This window comes from Scyliorhinus torazame, chromosome 10 (assembly GCF_047496885.1).
Source record: "Scyliorhinus torazame isolate Kashiwa2021f chromosome 10, sScyTor2.1, whole genome shotgun sequence".
Lineage (NCBI taxonomy): Eukaryota > Metazoa > Chordata > Chondrichthyes > Carcharhiniformes > Scyliorhinidae > Scyliorhinus > Scyliorhinus torazame.
This window is the reverse complement of record NC_092716.1, coordinates 226,704,961-226,721,167: the sequence shown is the minus strand read 5'-3', so window position 1 is coordinate 226,721,167 and position 16,207 is coordinate 226,704,961. Positions and strand designations below refer to the sequence as shown.

The 16,207-nt window shown below is 48.8% G+C and overlaps 1 protein-coding gene across 3 annotated transcripts in view; it reads right to left on the bottom strand.

The window, feature by feature from the left end:
• Positions 1-16,207, bottom strand: part of ipo7 (importin 7) — a 111,793-nt gene that overhangs the window by 78,283 nt on the left and 17,303 nt on the right. For all 3 annotated transcript variants that reach the window (XM_072466515.1, XM_072466516.1, XM_072466517.1), the window contains exon 3: positions 2,269-2,422. In XM_072466515.1, coding sequence (XP_072322616.1) covers positions 2,269-2,422 — 154 coding nt within the window. The remainder of the gene's footprint in view (positions 1-2,268; positions 2,423-16,207) is intronic.

Sequence of the window (16,207 nt, the reverse complement as noted above, 5' to 3'; positions counted from 1 at the left end):
AGTGCTAGCCACTTGTGCTACCGTTGGAGTTTGCAGAATAATTCTCCCCGTGTTTGCGTGGGTTTCGCCCCCCTCAACCCAAAGATGTGCAGGGTAGGTGGATTGGCCACACTAAACTGCCCCTTCATTGGAGAAAAACTGGAATTGGGTACACAAAATTAAAACAAAAAGATGAATGTGCACTCAAGATTTTTATTTCTTTTTCAATGTCTCCCAAATGTTCTCCCCAAGTCCTTCTTTGTCAAAACTAAAATTAGTGTCCTCATTTATTTGGGGGTGCGACCCCAAGGATCTGTAGGGTTTTCCTCCAGAGATAGGCAATCTGAAGGTCTGGCTTTACCCAATTTATTATTTTACAATTAGGCAGCCAATATTGAGATGCTGCTGTGGTGGTTTGCGTTCCATATGGGTGAAAAAAAAAATGAAGGTGGGTTCCTGTCAGGGTTCTCGCCTTGGTGCATTAGTAACCACATTTCCGCTATTCTCTCTGGCAAGATTTTCCTCTAACCCGGTGGTGGTATCCACCCTGAGAATCTGTAAGCAGCTCAGACATCATTTAAACATCTGCAAAACCTCTTTTTGCCAGCAGGTCTGGACTCAACATGTAAGTCATGGGAGGGGAAGGGTTTCAAGAGTTTTGATGAGGGAAGGTTTGCCAGCTTTAAGGAGTTGTCGGAGAAATTTCAACTTCTTGGTTCCAATCCGTTTAGATCATGGAATTTACAGTGCAGAAGGAGGCCATTCGGCCCATCGAGTCTGCACCGCCCCTTGGAAAGGGCACCCTACCTCCACCCTATCCCCGTAACTCCATCTAACCTTTTTTGGACACTAAGGGCCAATCCACCTAACCTGCACATCTTTGGACTGTGGAAGGAAACCGGAGGAAACACACGCAAACACTGGGAGAACGTGCAGACTCCGCACAGACAGTGACCCAACCCGGGAATCGAACCTGGGACCCTGGAGCTGTGAAGCAACTGTGCTAACCACTGTGCTACCCACCTATGCTACCCACTTTCAAATTTGCCATTTTTCCCTCTTTCCCCTTGGCACCACCCTCTTCCCTGTTGAAAAGGATGTCATCTTTGGCCGTGTCTGGAGGGGGGATTATTTTGTGCACATGCAGCCAGATCCCATCAGTGGAGCCGGCTCCGTTAAATAAGGTAAAGATGAAATGGGAAGGAGAATTGGGCCCTATTCTGGATGATGAGGTATGGCGTGAAGCTCTTCACAGGGTCAACTCCACGTCCTGTGCTCAGCCTGGTGTGGTCCACTGGGCTCATTTGACCAGGACGAGGATGAGTGGATTTTTCTCTGGGGTGGAGGACAGGTGTGAGCATTGTTCTCGGAGGCCAGATAACCACACTAATGTTCTGGCCCTGTCCCATGTTAGTAAACTTTTGGGCCCCTTTCTTCAACAACATGGCAGAGATACTTAATGTTGATCTGGAGCCATGTACGGTGGTGGCCATTTTGAGGGTACCAGACTCACCGGTGCTGCAGACAGGGAGGATGGAGGGAGGGAGGGAGAGGGCAGGTGAAGTGAAGGCGGATATCCTCACTTTGGCCTTGTTAATAGCCCGGAGAAGAGTTCCGCTTGGGTGGAGGTCTCCTACTCCGCCTAATGCCCCGGCTTGGTTGGGTGACCTAATGGTGTTCTTACATCTGGAGACGGTCGAGTACACCATTTTTCTTGGTGGTGGTGGTGGTGGTTGGGGGGGGGGGGGGGGGTCGGTTGACGGGTTCTACCTAAGATGGCAGCCATTAATTTCCTTTGTTAAAGAGCTAGCCACCGCCAGTTGTTAGGAGGTTTAGTTTAATATTGGGGAGTAATGTTAATTTTTGCTTTTGATTGTTAGTTGTGTTGTCATGATACTTAAATCAATTGTTTTGCATTGTTTTGTTTATCAAGAAAATCTTTCAATAAACATATTTTAAAAAACGATTAGCAGCAACCGCACATCTCCAAGGAAGGAAAAAGAACACGTGCAAGTTGGCCATAGCTGCTTTTGTCAGCCACCTTGCAGCTGGCCACCAAGCACTGGCAAAGATTTGAGTAGGGCATCCAGATGTGTTCTTGACTTAGATGAAAAGGATCCCAACTATAGAGGTTAAATATTATTGAATTCAAGTATTTAGAGAACATTGCAGCAAATTCACATTGACTGGCAGCATTTGCTGCTCACAGACATGTGTTAATTTGCGGCAAGGCATTTACCACTCTCTGCAGTAGAGTTTATCAGCATAATAGTCTTTCCTATTACAAACCTTATCAATTCGGGTGACTGAATAATAGCCTCTATTATGTTTTCACGGATGAACTGTTGATCTTCCTCTGGAATTGTAAATGGTGGCACATCACTTGAAGCAGCTTCACGCTCAGCCCAGAACTGTGTAATTGTATTTTTCAAGTAAATTACACCTAAGAGAGAATTAAGTCATTAGAAACGACACCAAATTAGTTACCAACATTGTTGATGATTTACAATTCTGGAATTTAAATACATAATTTGGGAAAGATTTACTGATTTGTGTGTGACTAAATATTTGCATTTGATTAGCACAAGCTGGCTTTCAGTTTCTGTCAAGAAATGGCGCTTGGTTGCGTTGAAATCACTGTTCAATTTAATTGATTTTGAGTTAGAAAGACCTGCATTTATATAGCATGTTTCACAACCTCAGGATGTTCCAAAATGCTTTACAGCAAAATACATACTTTTGTAACAGTCACTGTTGGAATGTAGGAAAAGTAGCAGCTCACAACAAAGTTCCATAACAGGGAAGAGTATGCTGTTATGATGCATTGAAATAAGGCTCGTGGAGTATAAACACCAGCATAAACCTGTTGGACCAAATGATCGCAATACTGTAAAATTACCAGATCAATTTTTAGTCTCCAATGAAGTACAACTATTAATCCAGAGCAGTGCCAGATCTTTACATCCACCTGAAAGAGCAATTTAGCATCTCATCCAAAGGACAGCTCTTAACAGTGCAGCACTCGAGTGTCAATCTAGATTAAACGGTGAAATCTTTGGAGTAGGCCTTGAACACCCAAGCTTCAGACTTCAAGAAAATCACTAAGCCATGGTTGACAACAGGACTGATGGGGGTGTGTGTGTCAGTCACACTTGATTTAGTTATTCGGTTACAGCAAATATTTCCACACAGCATGGGCCAGATTCACCTAACCTGCCAGCCATTCATTACACTTATCCACTGATTACTATGGAATGTTATATTGGAAGTCACTATGATTGGAGACCCATTACAGGGGAATGTGGGCCGATTTGGAAATAATGAGCAACATTTGTTCCTCCTTTAATAATTCTTCATACTTACTGTAGAGTACAGTATCTGAACTAGGACGTCAAACAGAATTCAATTTTAGATTCAGTACAAAAATAAAGAGTGAACGATAGATGGGATTACAGGAGCAAAATAGAAGAACCAGAAAGGAAAAAGTCAGAAAAAAGTTTTGATTTTTGCAAATCTCCAACCATTAAATATGAAGGAGTGAGGCACTACCCTCTTAAAAATAAATTTCCAGTGCCTGGGAGTTTTTTTTAAGCAGTAAGTAAAACTATTTTACTGGCTAAACTTTACTAATATTACTAAACTAAATTATCAGAAATTTTCTTAAATTGGCATGGGCAAACACTAAACTTTTCTGGTGTGCTTAATGAGTCTATCATACAAGAACAGAAACTTAATGTCGTTCCATGGACTTCAATATCAAATGCCTCCATCACTTAACATTACAGCAGTGCACGTGTATGCCCCAAACTGGGACGATGCGGGATTTATGAGACGGATGCTGGGGCGTATACCGGACCTGGAGGTAGGAAACTTGATTTTAGGAGGGGACTTTAATACGGTGCTGGACCCGGGGCTAGATAGATCCAGCTCAAGGACCGGAAGAAGGCCGGCAGCGGCCAAGGTACTTAAGGGGTTTATGGACCAAATGGGGGGAGTGGATCCATGGCGATTTCTTAGACCTAGGGCTAGGGAGTATTCCTTCTTCTCCCATGTCCATAAAGTGTACTCCCGGATAGATTTTTTTGTTTTGGGAAGGTCGTTGATCTCTAGGGTGGAAGAAGCTGAGTACTCAGCCATAGCGGTTTCGGATCATGCCCCACATTGGGTGGACCTGGAATTAGGAGAGGAAAGGGAGCAGAGAACACTCTGGCGATTAGATGTGGGACTGATGGCGGATGAGGGAGTGTGTGCAAGAGTGCGGGGGTGTATTGAGAGATACCTGGAGGTCAATGACGACGGCGAGGTCCCTGTGGGAGTGGTATGGGAAGCACTAAAAGCGGTGGTCAGAGGAGAGCTGATCTCCATTGGGGCCCACAAAAGGAAAACAGAGGCCAAGGAAAGGGAAAGATTACTGGGGGAGATTTTAAGGGTGGATAGGGAATTTGCAGAGACCCCGGAGGAGGAATTGTACAGGGCGAGGAGACGACTCCAGACGGAATTTGACCTTCTGACCACCAGAAAGGCGGAGGTACTGTGGAGGAAGGCACAGGGGAGGAGGTATGAATATGGGGAAAAGGCGAGTCGCCTGTTGGCTCATCAATTGCGAAAGAGGGCAGCAGCGAGGGAAATAGGAGGAATTAGAGACGAAAGGGGAGACACGGTGCGAAGGGCAGGAAAGATAAATGAGGTGTTCAAGACCTTCTATGAGGAACTGTATAGGTCTCAACCCCCAGAGGGAGAGGAGGGGATGCGGCAGTTCCTGGACCAATTGAGGTTCCCGAAAGTGGAGGAGCGGGGGGTGGTAGGCCTGGGGGCACCGATTGGGGTGGACGAGGTTATTAAGGGACTGGGAAGCATGCAAGCAGGGAAGGCCCCAGGACCAGACGGGTTCCCGGTGGAGTATTACAGAAAATATGTGGACTTGTTGGCCCCGTTGATGGTGAGGACGTTCAATGAGGCCAGGAAAGGGGGGACTCTACCCCCGACGATGTCGGAGGCGACGATATCGTTAATTTTGAAGAGGGATAAAGATCCGTTGCAGTGCGGGTCCTATAGACCCATTTCATTGTTGAACGTGGACGCCAAATTGTTGGCAAAGGTACTGGCATCGAGGATAGAGGACTGTGTCCCGGGGGTGGTGCACGAAGACCAGACAGGGTTCGTAAAAGGGAGACAACTGAATGTTAACGTGCGACGACTATTAGGGGTGATAATGATGCCCCCAGTGGAGGGGGAGGCAGAGATAGTGGCGGCAATGGACGCAGAGAAGGCATTTGATAGGGTGGAGTGGGAGTATTTATGGGAAGTGTTAAGGAGGTTTGGGTTTGGGAACGGGTTTATTAGCTGGGTTAGACTTCTTTATGGGGCTCCAACGGCAAGCGTAGTTACAGGTCGACATAGATCGGAGTATTTCCGACTATATAGGGGAACAAGACAGGGATGCCCGCTGTCTCCATTGTTGTTCGCGTTGGCAATTGAACCTCTGGCCATGGCGTTGAGAGACTCCAGGAAATGGAGAGGGGTGATTAGAGGGGGAGAAGAACACCGAGTCTCGTTATATGCGGATGACCTATTGTTATACGTGTCGGACCCAGCGGGGGGAATGATAGAGGTTATGCGAATTTTGAGGGGGTTCGGGGATTTCTCGGGGTATAGGCTAAACATGGGGAAGAGTGAATTATTTGTGATACATCCAGGGGACCAGAGTAGAGAGATAGAAGGCTTGCCTCTAAGGAAAGTGGAAAGAAACTTCCGATACCTGGGGATTCAGATCGCTAGGAGCTGGGGAATCTTGCACAGACTTAATCTGACACGGTTGGTAGAACAAATGGAGGAGGACTTCAAGAGGTGGGACATGCAGCCTCTATCGCTGGCGGGCAGGGTGCAAGCAATTAAGATGATGGTCCTCCCGAGGTTCTTATTTGTATTTCAATGTCTCCCTATACTAATCACTAAGACCTTTTTTAATAAAATAGACAGGAGCATCACGAGCTTCGTGTGGGCAGGGAAAGTTCCGAGAGTAAGGAGGGGGTTCCTTCAGCGTAGTAGGGACAGAGGAGGATTGGCACTACCGAACTTGGGCGATTACTATTGGGCCGCCAATGTGGCAATGATACGTAAATGGATGATGGAGGGTGAGGGAGCGGCGTGGGAAAGACTGGAGAGAAAGTCCTGTAAAGGGACGAGTTTAGAGGCGCTGGTGACGGCGCCGCTACCGATCTCACCTAAAAAGTTTACCACGAACCCGGTGGTGGCGGCAACATTGAATATCTGGGGACAGTGGAGGCGACAGAGAGGGGTGCGGGGAGCCCTGGTGGGGTCCCCAATCAGGAACAACCATAGGTTCGCCCCAGGAAGAATGGATGGAGGATTTCAGAGCTGGTTCCAGTTGGGAATTAGGAGGGTGGGAGATTTATTTATAGATGGGACTTTTGCGAGCTTGGGAGCATTGGAGGAAAAGTATAAGTTGCCCCGGGGAAATTTCTTGAGATATATGCAGGTGAGGGCATTTACTAGACAACAGGTGAGGGAATTTCCATTGCTCCCGACACAGGGGATACAGGACAGGGTGCTTTCAGGGGTGTGGGTCGGAGAGGGCAAGGTGTCAGAGATTTACCGAGAGATGAGGGAAGAGGGGGAGGAGTCGGTGGGCGAACTAAAAGGAAAGTGGGAAGAAGAACTAGGGGAGGAGATAGAGGAGGGTATGTGGGCTGATGCCCTAAGCAGGGTAAATTCCTCTTCCTCATGCGCCAGGCTTAGCCTGATTCAATTTAAGGTGCTACATAGAGCACACATAACGGGAGCAAGATTGAGCAGGTTCTTTGGAGTGGAGGACAAATGTGGGAGGTGTGGCGGGAGCCCGGCAAACCACGCACATATGTTTTGGGCATGCCCGGCACTGGAAGGGTATTGGAAGGGAGTGACGGGAGTGATTTCGCGGGTGGTGAAGGCCCGGGTCAAACCAGGCTGGGGGTTAGCTCTATTTGGAGTTGCGGAAGGGTCGGGAGTGCAGGAGGCGAAAGAGGCCGACGTTGTGGCCTTTGCGTCCCTAGTAGCCCGGCGCAGGATCCTACTCATGTGGAAGGAGGCGAAACCCCCCGGACTGGAGGCCTGGGTAAATGATATGGCGGGGTTCATTAAACTGGAGCAGATAAAGTTTGCCCTGAGAGGATCGGCTCAAGGGTTCACCAGGCGGTGGCAGCCATTTCTCGACTACCTAGGGGAACGTTAGAGGGAAGACAGATGACCAGCAGCAGCAACCCAGGGGGAGGGGGGGGGGGGGGGGGGGGGGAGGGGGGGTTTAGTTTAGGTCAAAGATAAAGGGGTTTTGTTACTTGTGTATTGTTTAAAATTTCTGTATTGTTATTGTTGCGTTTGCTTTGTAAGAGGGGAAAAATTGTTGTTTGGGAAAAAATTTTCAATAAAACATTTATAAAAAAAAAAAAAAAAAAAAATTACAGCAGTGCAACTTCCTTACTTCTGCCATTAACTATGCATGTGCAGTCGCTGGTATTTCCTGACCAATAGACACAAGTGAATGCTGTTAGTTTCATCATTAATTTTTGAAAAATAAATATTTTTATTCTCCTCCTTTTTCACATTTTCTCCCGCATTTACACCCATCAACAATAATCAGCAAGATATGTCAATCCCCAGAACAACGATCCCACCCACCCACCACCCCCAAACATCAGCCCGCATGTTTACATAAACAAATGACAAAAAGGAATCAGGGATTACCCACAGTCACCCTTAATCTACCCCCCCCCCCCCCCCCAAAACTAATGTTCGATGTTATCCAGTTCTTGAAAGTGTCTTATAAATAGTGCCCATGACTTGTAGAACCCCTCCGAGCTTCCCCTCAGTTCAAACTTAACCTTCTCACGGGTCAAGTATTCCAACAGGTCCCCCTGCCACGCCAGGGCATTGGGTGGAGAGGCTGCTCTCCATCCCAGCAGGATCCGCCTTCGGACGATCAACAAGGCGAAGGCTATGATATCTGCCTCCGCTCCCGTTTCCAACCCTGGCTGGTCCAACACCCCGAATATGGCCTCCTGGGGACCCGGGTCCAGTTTCACATGCACCACCTTGGAAATTACCCTGAGCACCTCCTTCCAGTACTCCCCTAGCTTTGGTCAGGACCAAAACATATGAACGTGATTCACGGCCCCCCCCCCCGCATCGCTCACACACATCCTCTACTCCTTCAAAAAAAATCGGCTCATCCTCACCCTCGTGAGGTCCGCTTTATATACCACCTTCAGCTGTATCAGCCCCAACCTCGCACATGAGGTGGAGGCATTCACTCTCCGGAGCATCTCACACCAGACCCCCTCCTCTATAACCTCTCCCAGCTCTTCCTCCCACTTTGCTTTGATCGCTTCTAGTGGTGCCTTATCCTCTTCCAGAATAGCTCCGTACACCGCTGACACTGCCCCCTTCTCCAGTCCCCTTGTCGTCAACACCTCCTCCAGCAATGTGGAGGCCGGTTCCTCTGGGAAGCTCTGTATCTCCTCCCTGGCAAAATCCCGAACCTGCATGTACCTAAACTCTTCTCCCTGCTCTAGCCCATACTTCGCTTCCAGCTCCCTCAATCCTGCAAACCGACCCCGAAGAAACAAATCTTTTAGCGTCTTAATCCTCGTCTCTTCCCATTTCTGAAATCTTCCATCCCACCTCCCTGGCTCAAATCTGTCGTTCCCCCGAATCGGCATTTCCCTTGACCCTAAACCCAACCCGAAGTGTTGGCAAAACTGCCTCCAGATTTTCAATGAAGCTATTATTACCGGACTCCCTGAATATTTCCCCGGAGCTATCTGGAGCGGCGCTGTTGCAAGTGCCTTCAGCCCCGACCCCCTGCACAAACTCTCCTCCATTCTGACCCACTGAGAATCAACCCCTCTGACCCAGCTCCGCACTTTCTCCACATTTGCCGCCCAGTAGTTACATCATTCATTTTACAGCAAAGTCCAGTTCCGTGTGTCTAGAGTCAGCATTCTGAACAGCAGGTATCAGAATTTTGTATCAAAAATTAGATCATGAAGCTCAGGAGAATATACTTGACCCTTGCTTGCAGCAGCAAAAGACAGTTATAAAGACCTGCACTTCCCTTCCTCAAATTCCATTTCTGGTATTCACAGTATCTGAAGCTTGATGAGTTTATTTACAACTTCATAAATAAGGAAAGAAAATCTCAAAACATTCCTCAACTGGAAAAGTCTGTTTCCCCGCTGTAAAATTCCATGTATTTCTACGTAACTAAAACACAACTGCAGAACACTAAAAAGCCCGAAACAAATAATTTCATGATCAAGGTAGTAACTAACTTGAAATATTAACTCATTAAAAATACCTTACAGCTGGTCCCTCCGAATGAAATGAAAATCGCTTATTGTCACAAGTAGGCTTCAATGAAATTACGGTGAAAAGCCCCTAGTCGCCACATTCCGGCACCTGTTCAGGGAGGCTGTTACGGGAATTGAACCGTGCTGCTGGCCTGCCTTGGTTTGCTTTCAAAGCCAGCGATTTAGCTCCGTGCCAAACAGCCCCTGATTCCTGTTCCCTCTGCAGGTGAACAGGAAGAATTTAACTTTTTTTAAATTTAAAGGCCAACCAACAGGGATAATTTATCAATTGTCAGTGACTATTTTGGAGGCCAGTTTGCCTCCACGAAAAACTTAACAGCCAAGACAAAATGTTAAGATGATTTAATGTGGATGACTTCCGGGTGCGGCGATGACCAGCTGAGTCGCACGTTTCGGCAGCTCCCTGTGAAACGGACTTTTGGGCTCTTGATAGGAGCCCCAACGGCAATTTTAACGGCTGAAAACACCGTGCGGTAAACCAGAAGGGTGTTCCCCCTGGACACGGATGGAAAAAGGAGAGGAAAGTGGCCGGATTGCAGCGGATCCTTTGCAACAACGGCAAGGAAGGCAAGCAGAAACCAAGATGGCGTCGGAAGGTGGCAGTTTCATATGGGGCCCTGAACAACAAGAGTTTTTGAAACGCTGCGTGGAGGAGATAAAAAAGGAAATGAAGAAAGAGTTGTTGGCCCCGATATTACAGGCGATTGAAGGGCTGAAAGAGGAACAAAAGACCCAGGAGCAGGAGCTTCGGGTCGTGAAGGCGAAAGCAGCAGAGAATGAAAACGATATACAGGGCCTGGTGGTGAAGTCGGAGATACAGGAGGCACACCAGAAACGATCTGTGGAGAGGTTGGAGGCACTGGAAAATAACGCAAGGAGGAACAACTTGAGGATTCTTGGCCTTCCTGAAGGTGTGGAGGGGGCGGACGTCGGGGCATATGTGAGCACGATGCTGCACTCGTTAATGGGAGTGGAGGCCCCGACGGGTCCGTTGGAGGTGGAGGGAGCATACAGAGTTATGGTGCGAGGATCGAGAGCAGGAGAAGCTCCCAGAGCCATAGTGGTGAGATTTCTCCGTTTTAAGGATAGAGAAATGGTCCTTAGATGGGCGAAGAAAACTCGGTGTAGTAAATGGGAGAACGCGGTGATCCGCGTTTATCAAGATTGGAGTGCGGAGGTGGCGAGAAGGAGGGCGAGCTTTAATCGGGCCAAAGCGGTACTTCACAAAAAAAAGATAAAGTTTGGAATGCTGCAACCGGCAAGACTGTGGGTCACATATCAAGGGAGGCACCACTACTTTGAGACGGCGGATGAAGCGTGGACTTTTATTGTAGAAGAAAAATTGGAATGATTGGACTACGAAAATGAACGTTTGGACAAAGTGGTGGGACGAGTGGGGGGGGGGGGGTCGAAGAGGGATTGTATGATTAATCCTGCGGTATGGTAACTTTTCTTTCTCCCACAGGTGGTGATGGGGGGAGGTGGGGAGGGAGAGGAGATGGGGCGTTGGCCATGGGAGGCGGGGCCGAGGGAGAGGCGCGGGCTTGGTTCCCGTGCTATGATAATTATGGCGGGAATAGAGAAGCAGGAAGGAGGGGGCGCCGCACGGGGCGAGCCGTGATCACGGGGGGGGAAGCCGAGGTCAACCAGAGTTTGCTGATTTCTGGGAGCAACATGGGGGGAGTAATTACGCTAGCGGGGGGTCTAGCGGGGGGGGGGGGGGGGGGGGGGGAGGAGGGGGGAATTACTGGGTTGCTGCTGCTGGGGAAAGGGGGGACTGGGTACGGGAAAGGATGGGCGGGGGGGCACCGTCTGGGAGAAATACAGCTGCGTGGGAACTGGGCGAGAAGCTGGAAAAAGATGATGGCTAACCGGCAAAGGGGGGGGGGGGTGGGAAGCCCCCCAACTCGGCTGATCACGTGGAACGTGAGGGGGCTTAACGGGCCGATAAAGAGGGCACGAGTACTCGCACACCTTAAGAAACTTAAAGCAGATGTGGCTATGTTACAGGAAACGCACCTGAAACTGATAGACCAGGTTAGGCTGCGCAAAGGATGGGTGGGGCAGGTGTTCCATTCGGGGCTGGATGCGAAAAACAGGGGGGTGGCTATATTAGTGGGGAAGTGGGTAATGTTCGAGGCAAAGACTATAGTGGCGGATAACGGGGGCAGATACGTGATGGTGAGTGGCAAATTACAGGGAGAGATGGTGGTGTTGGTAAACGTGTATGCCCCGAATTGGGACGATGCCAATTTTATGAGGCGAATGCTAGGACGCATCCCAGACCTAGAGACCGGAAAGCTGATAATGGGGGGAGACTTTAACACGGTGTTGGAACCAAGGCTGGATAGGTCGAAGTCCAAGACTGGTAGGAGGCCGGCAGCAGCCAAGGTGCTTAAGGATTTTATGGAGCAGATGGGAGGGGTGGACCCGTGGAGATTCAGTAGACCTAGGAGTAAGGAGTTCTCGTTTTTCTCCCATGTCCATAAAGTCTATTCACGCATAGACTTTTTTGTGTTGGGTAGGGCATTGATCCCGAGGGTGAGGGGAACGGAATATACGGCTATAGCCATTTCGGATCATGCCCCACACTGGGTAGACTTGGAGATAGGGGAGGAAACAAGAGGGCGTCCACCCTGGAGAATGGACATGGGACTAATGGCGGATGAGGGGGTGTGTTAAGGGTGAGGGGATGCATTGAAAAGTACTTGGAACTCAATGACAATGGGGAGGTTCAGGTGGGAGTGGTCTGGGAGGCGTTGAAGGCAGTGGTTAGGGGGGAGCTGATATCAATAAGGACACATAAAGGGAAGCAGGAGAGTGAGGAACGGGAGCGGTTGTTGCAAGAACTTTTGAGGGTGGACAGACAGTATGCGGAAGCACCGGAGGAGGGACTGTATAGGGAAAGGCAAAGGCTGCATGTGGAATTTGACTTGCTGACCACAGGCACTGCAGAGGCACAATGGAGGAAGGCGCAGGGTGTACAGTATGAATATGGAGAGAAGGCGAGCAGATTGCTGGCACACCAATTGAGGAAAAGGGGAGCAGCGAGGGAAATAGGGGGGGTGAGAGACGAAGATGGAGAGACGGAGCGGGGAGCGGAGAGATGAATGAAGTGTTTAAGACATTTTATAAAAAATTGTATGAAGCTCAACCCCCGGATGGGAGGGAGAGAATGATGGAGTTTTTGGATCGGCTGGAAATTCCCAAGGTGGAAGAGCAGGAAAGGATGGGATTGGGAGCACAGATCACGGTAGAAGAAGTGGTGAAAGGAATTAGGAACATGCAGACGGGAAAGGCTCCGGGACCGGACGGATTCCCAGTTGAATTTTACAGAAAATATTTGGACTTGCTCGCCCCGCTACTGACGAGGACCTTTAACGAGGCAAAGGAAAGGGGACAACTGCCCCCAACTATGTCAGAAGCAACGATATCGCTTCTTTTAAAGAAGGAAAAGGATCCGCTACAATGCGAGTCCTACAGACCAATCTCCCTCCTCAATGTAGATGCCAAGGTCTTGGCCAAGGTAATGGCAATGAGAATAGAGGAATGGGTCCCGGGGGTGGTTCATGAGGACCAAACTGGGTTTGTGAAGGGGAGACAGCTGAACACGAACATACGGAGGTTGTTAGGGGTAATGATGATGGCCCCACCAGAGGGTGAAACGGAGATAGTAGTGCCGATGGATGCCGAGAAAGCATTTGATAGAGTGGAGTGGGATTATCTGTGGGAGGTGTTGAGGAGATTTATGTTCGGAGAGGGGTATGTTAGATGGGTGCAGCTGTTGTATAGGGCCCCAGTGGCGAGTGTGGTCACGAATGGACGGAGATCGGCATATTTTCGGCTCCATAGAGGGACAAGGCAGGGATGTCCTCTGTCCCCATTACTGTTTGCACTGGCGATTGAGCCCCTGGTGATAGCGCTGAGAGGTTCCAAGGGATGGAGGGGAATACTTAGGGGAGGAGAAGAACACCGGGTATCTTTATATGCGGATGATCTGCTACTATATGTGGTGGATCCAGCGGAGGGGATGCCAGAAATAATGCGGATACTTGGGGAGTTTGGGGATTTTTCAGGGTATAAATTGAACATGGGGAAGAGTGAGCTGTTTGTGGTGCATCCAGGGGAGCAGAGTAGGGAAATAGAAGACCTACCGTTGAGGAAGGTAACAAGAGACTTTCGTTACCTGGGGATCCAGATAGCTAAGAATTGGGGCACATTGCACAGGCTAAATTTGACGCGGTTGGTGGAACAGATGGAGGAAGATTTCAAGAGATGGGATATGGTAGCATTGTCAATGGCAGGGAGGGTGCAGGCGGTTAAGATGGTGGTCCTCCCGAGATTCCTCTTTGTGTTTCAGTGTCTCCCGGTGGTGATCACGAAGGCTTTTTTCAAAAGGATAGAAAAGAGTATCATGGGTTTTGTTTGGGCCGGGAAGACTCCAAGAGTGAGGAAGGGATTCTTACAGCGTAGTAGGGATAGGGGGGGGCTGGCACTACCGAGCCTAAGTGAGTATTATTGGGCCGCTAATATTTCAATGGTGAGTAAGTGGATGGGAGAGGAGGAAGGAGCGGCGTGGAAGAGATTAGAGAGGGCGTCCTGTAGGGGGACCAGCCTGCAGGCTATGGTGACAGCCCCATTGCCGTTCTCACCAAGGAACTATACCACGAGTCCGGTGGTGGTAGCTACACTGAAGATTTGGGGACAGTGGAGACGACATAGGGGAAAGACCGGAGCACTGGGGGGGTCCCCGATAAGAAACAACCATAGGTTTGCCCCGGGGGGAATGGATGGGGGATATGGAATGTGGCAAAGAGCAGGTATAACGCAATTGAAAGATCTATTTGTGGATGGGAAGTTTGCGAGTCTGGGAGCGCTGACCGAGAAATATGGGTTGCCCCAAGGGAATGCATTCAGGTACATGCAATTGAGGGCTTTTGCGAGGCAACAGGTGAGGGAATTCCCGCAGCTCCCGACACAAGAGGTGCAGGACAGAGTCATCTCAAAGAAATGGGTGGGGGACGGTAAGGTGTCGGATATATATAGGGAAATGAGAGACGAAGGGGAGACTATGATGGACGAACTAAAAGGGAAATGGGAAGAAGAGCTAGGGGAGGAGATTGAGGAGGGGATGTGGGCAGATGCCCTAAACAGGGTAAACTCGTCGTCCTCGTGCGCCAGGCTAAGCCTGATTCAGTTCAAGGTATTACACAGGGCACATATGACTGGAACACGGCTCAGTAAATTTTTTGGGGTGGAGGATAGGTGTGCGAGGTGCTCGAGAAGCCCAGCGAATCATACCCATATGTTTTGGTCATGCCCGGCACTACAGGGGTTTTGGATGGGGGTGACAAAGGTGCTTTCGAAAGTAGTAGGAGTCCGGGTCGAACCAAGCTGGGGGTTGGCTATATTTGGGGTTGCACAAGAGCCGGGAGTGCAGGAGGCGAAAGAGGCCGATGTTTTGGCCTTTGCGTCCCTAGTAGCCCGGCGCAGAATATTGCTAATGTGGAAAGAAGCCAAGCCCCCGGGGGTGGAGACCTGGATAAATGATATAGCGGGGTTCATAAAGTTGGAGCGGATTAAGTTCGTCCTAAGGGGGTCGGCTCAAGGGTTTACTAGGCGGTGGCAACCGTTCGTCGAATATCTTGCGGAAAGATAGATAGGGGAGAACAAAGAAGGCAGCAGCAGCGGCCCAGGACTTGGGGGGGTGGGGGGGGGGGGGGGGTGTGGTCTGAGACAAGGCAGTTGCCAATTAGGGCTAGCTTTTATTTATTTATTTTTTTTGTTATTTAATATTTATTTATTTGTTGTTGTTTTTGTTTAAATTTAAAAAGGTCATTATTATCTGTATTGTTACAATGTTGTGTAAAAGATGCACAATGTACTGTGTTGGTTGACCAAAAATTTTCAATAAAATATTATTTAAAAAAAAAGATGATTTAATGTGGAAACCAACACACGCAATGCTAAAGACAAGGCAATAGCCATAAAAGTAAAATGTGCAAGTGACTCTTAATGGGAGCACTGTATCCTCAAACACTGCTAGTGTGAAGATTGTTACACAAACACACACCACCCACACACATTTGCCACCATTACCAAGCCATTGTCCCCTCAAATCAATTTTATATGAATCAGCATCACATCAAAGGTGAAGATGAGCATTTATTGTACCACTGAATTTTATGCAATGATCACCAGGACACACAAACTAAGATGGTGCAAGGCGTCATCTCCATTTGTATTGAACCAGCTCTCAGCTTCGGCAGCAGAAATGCAATAATGGGCTGTGATGCCTCAAGCTTCGGGGAGAGACACCAAATCCTGGGTTTCCACCCTTAAAAGTGAGAGATGACAAGATAGGTTCACCTATAATGACCCTCAATTTTCTGCAGACACTCACCACCAAAGAATCATGCAAGCATAATGATCACTTGGTCAAGCAGCAGTTTAATTTGGCACAAAAGGACAAAGATAATTGCAGGATGGCACGGTGGTTAGCACTGCTGTCTCACAGCGCCAGGGACCTCGGTTCAATTCTGGCCTTGGGTGACTGTCTGTGTGGAGCTTCTATGTTCTCCCCATTTCTGCATTGGTTTCCCCCAGGTGCTCCCGTTTCCTACCACAGTCCAAAGATGTGCAGGTGGATTGGTCATGCTAATTTATCCCTTACTGTCCAAGGATGTGCAGGTGAGGTAACAGGCCTAGGGCGGAATGGATGGGGAGTGGACATTGGCAGGGTTCTGTTTCGGAGGGTCAGTGCAGACTCAATGGGCCAAATGGTCTCCTTCTGCACTGAGGCATGATATGAGTTTCATCTCTGGCCATGGCAAAAAGCAAATCAGTTTTCCAACACAACACTG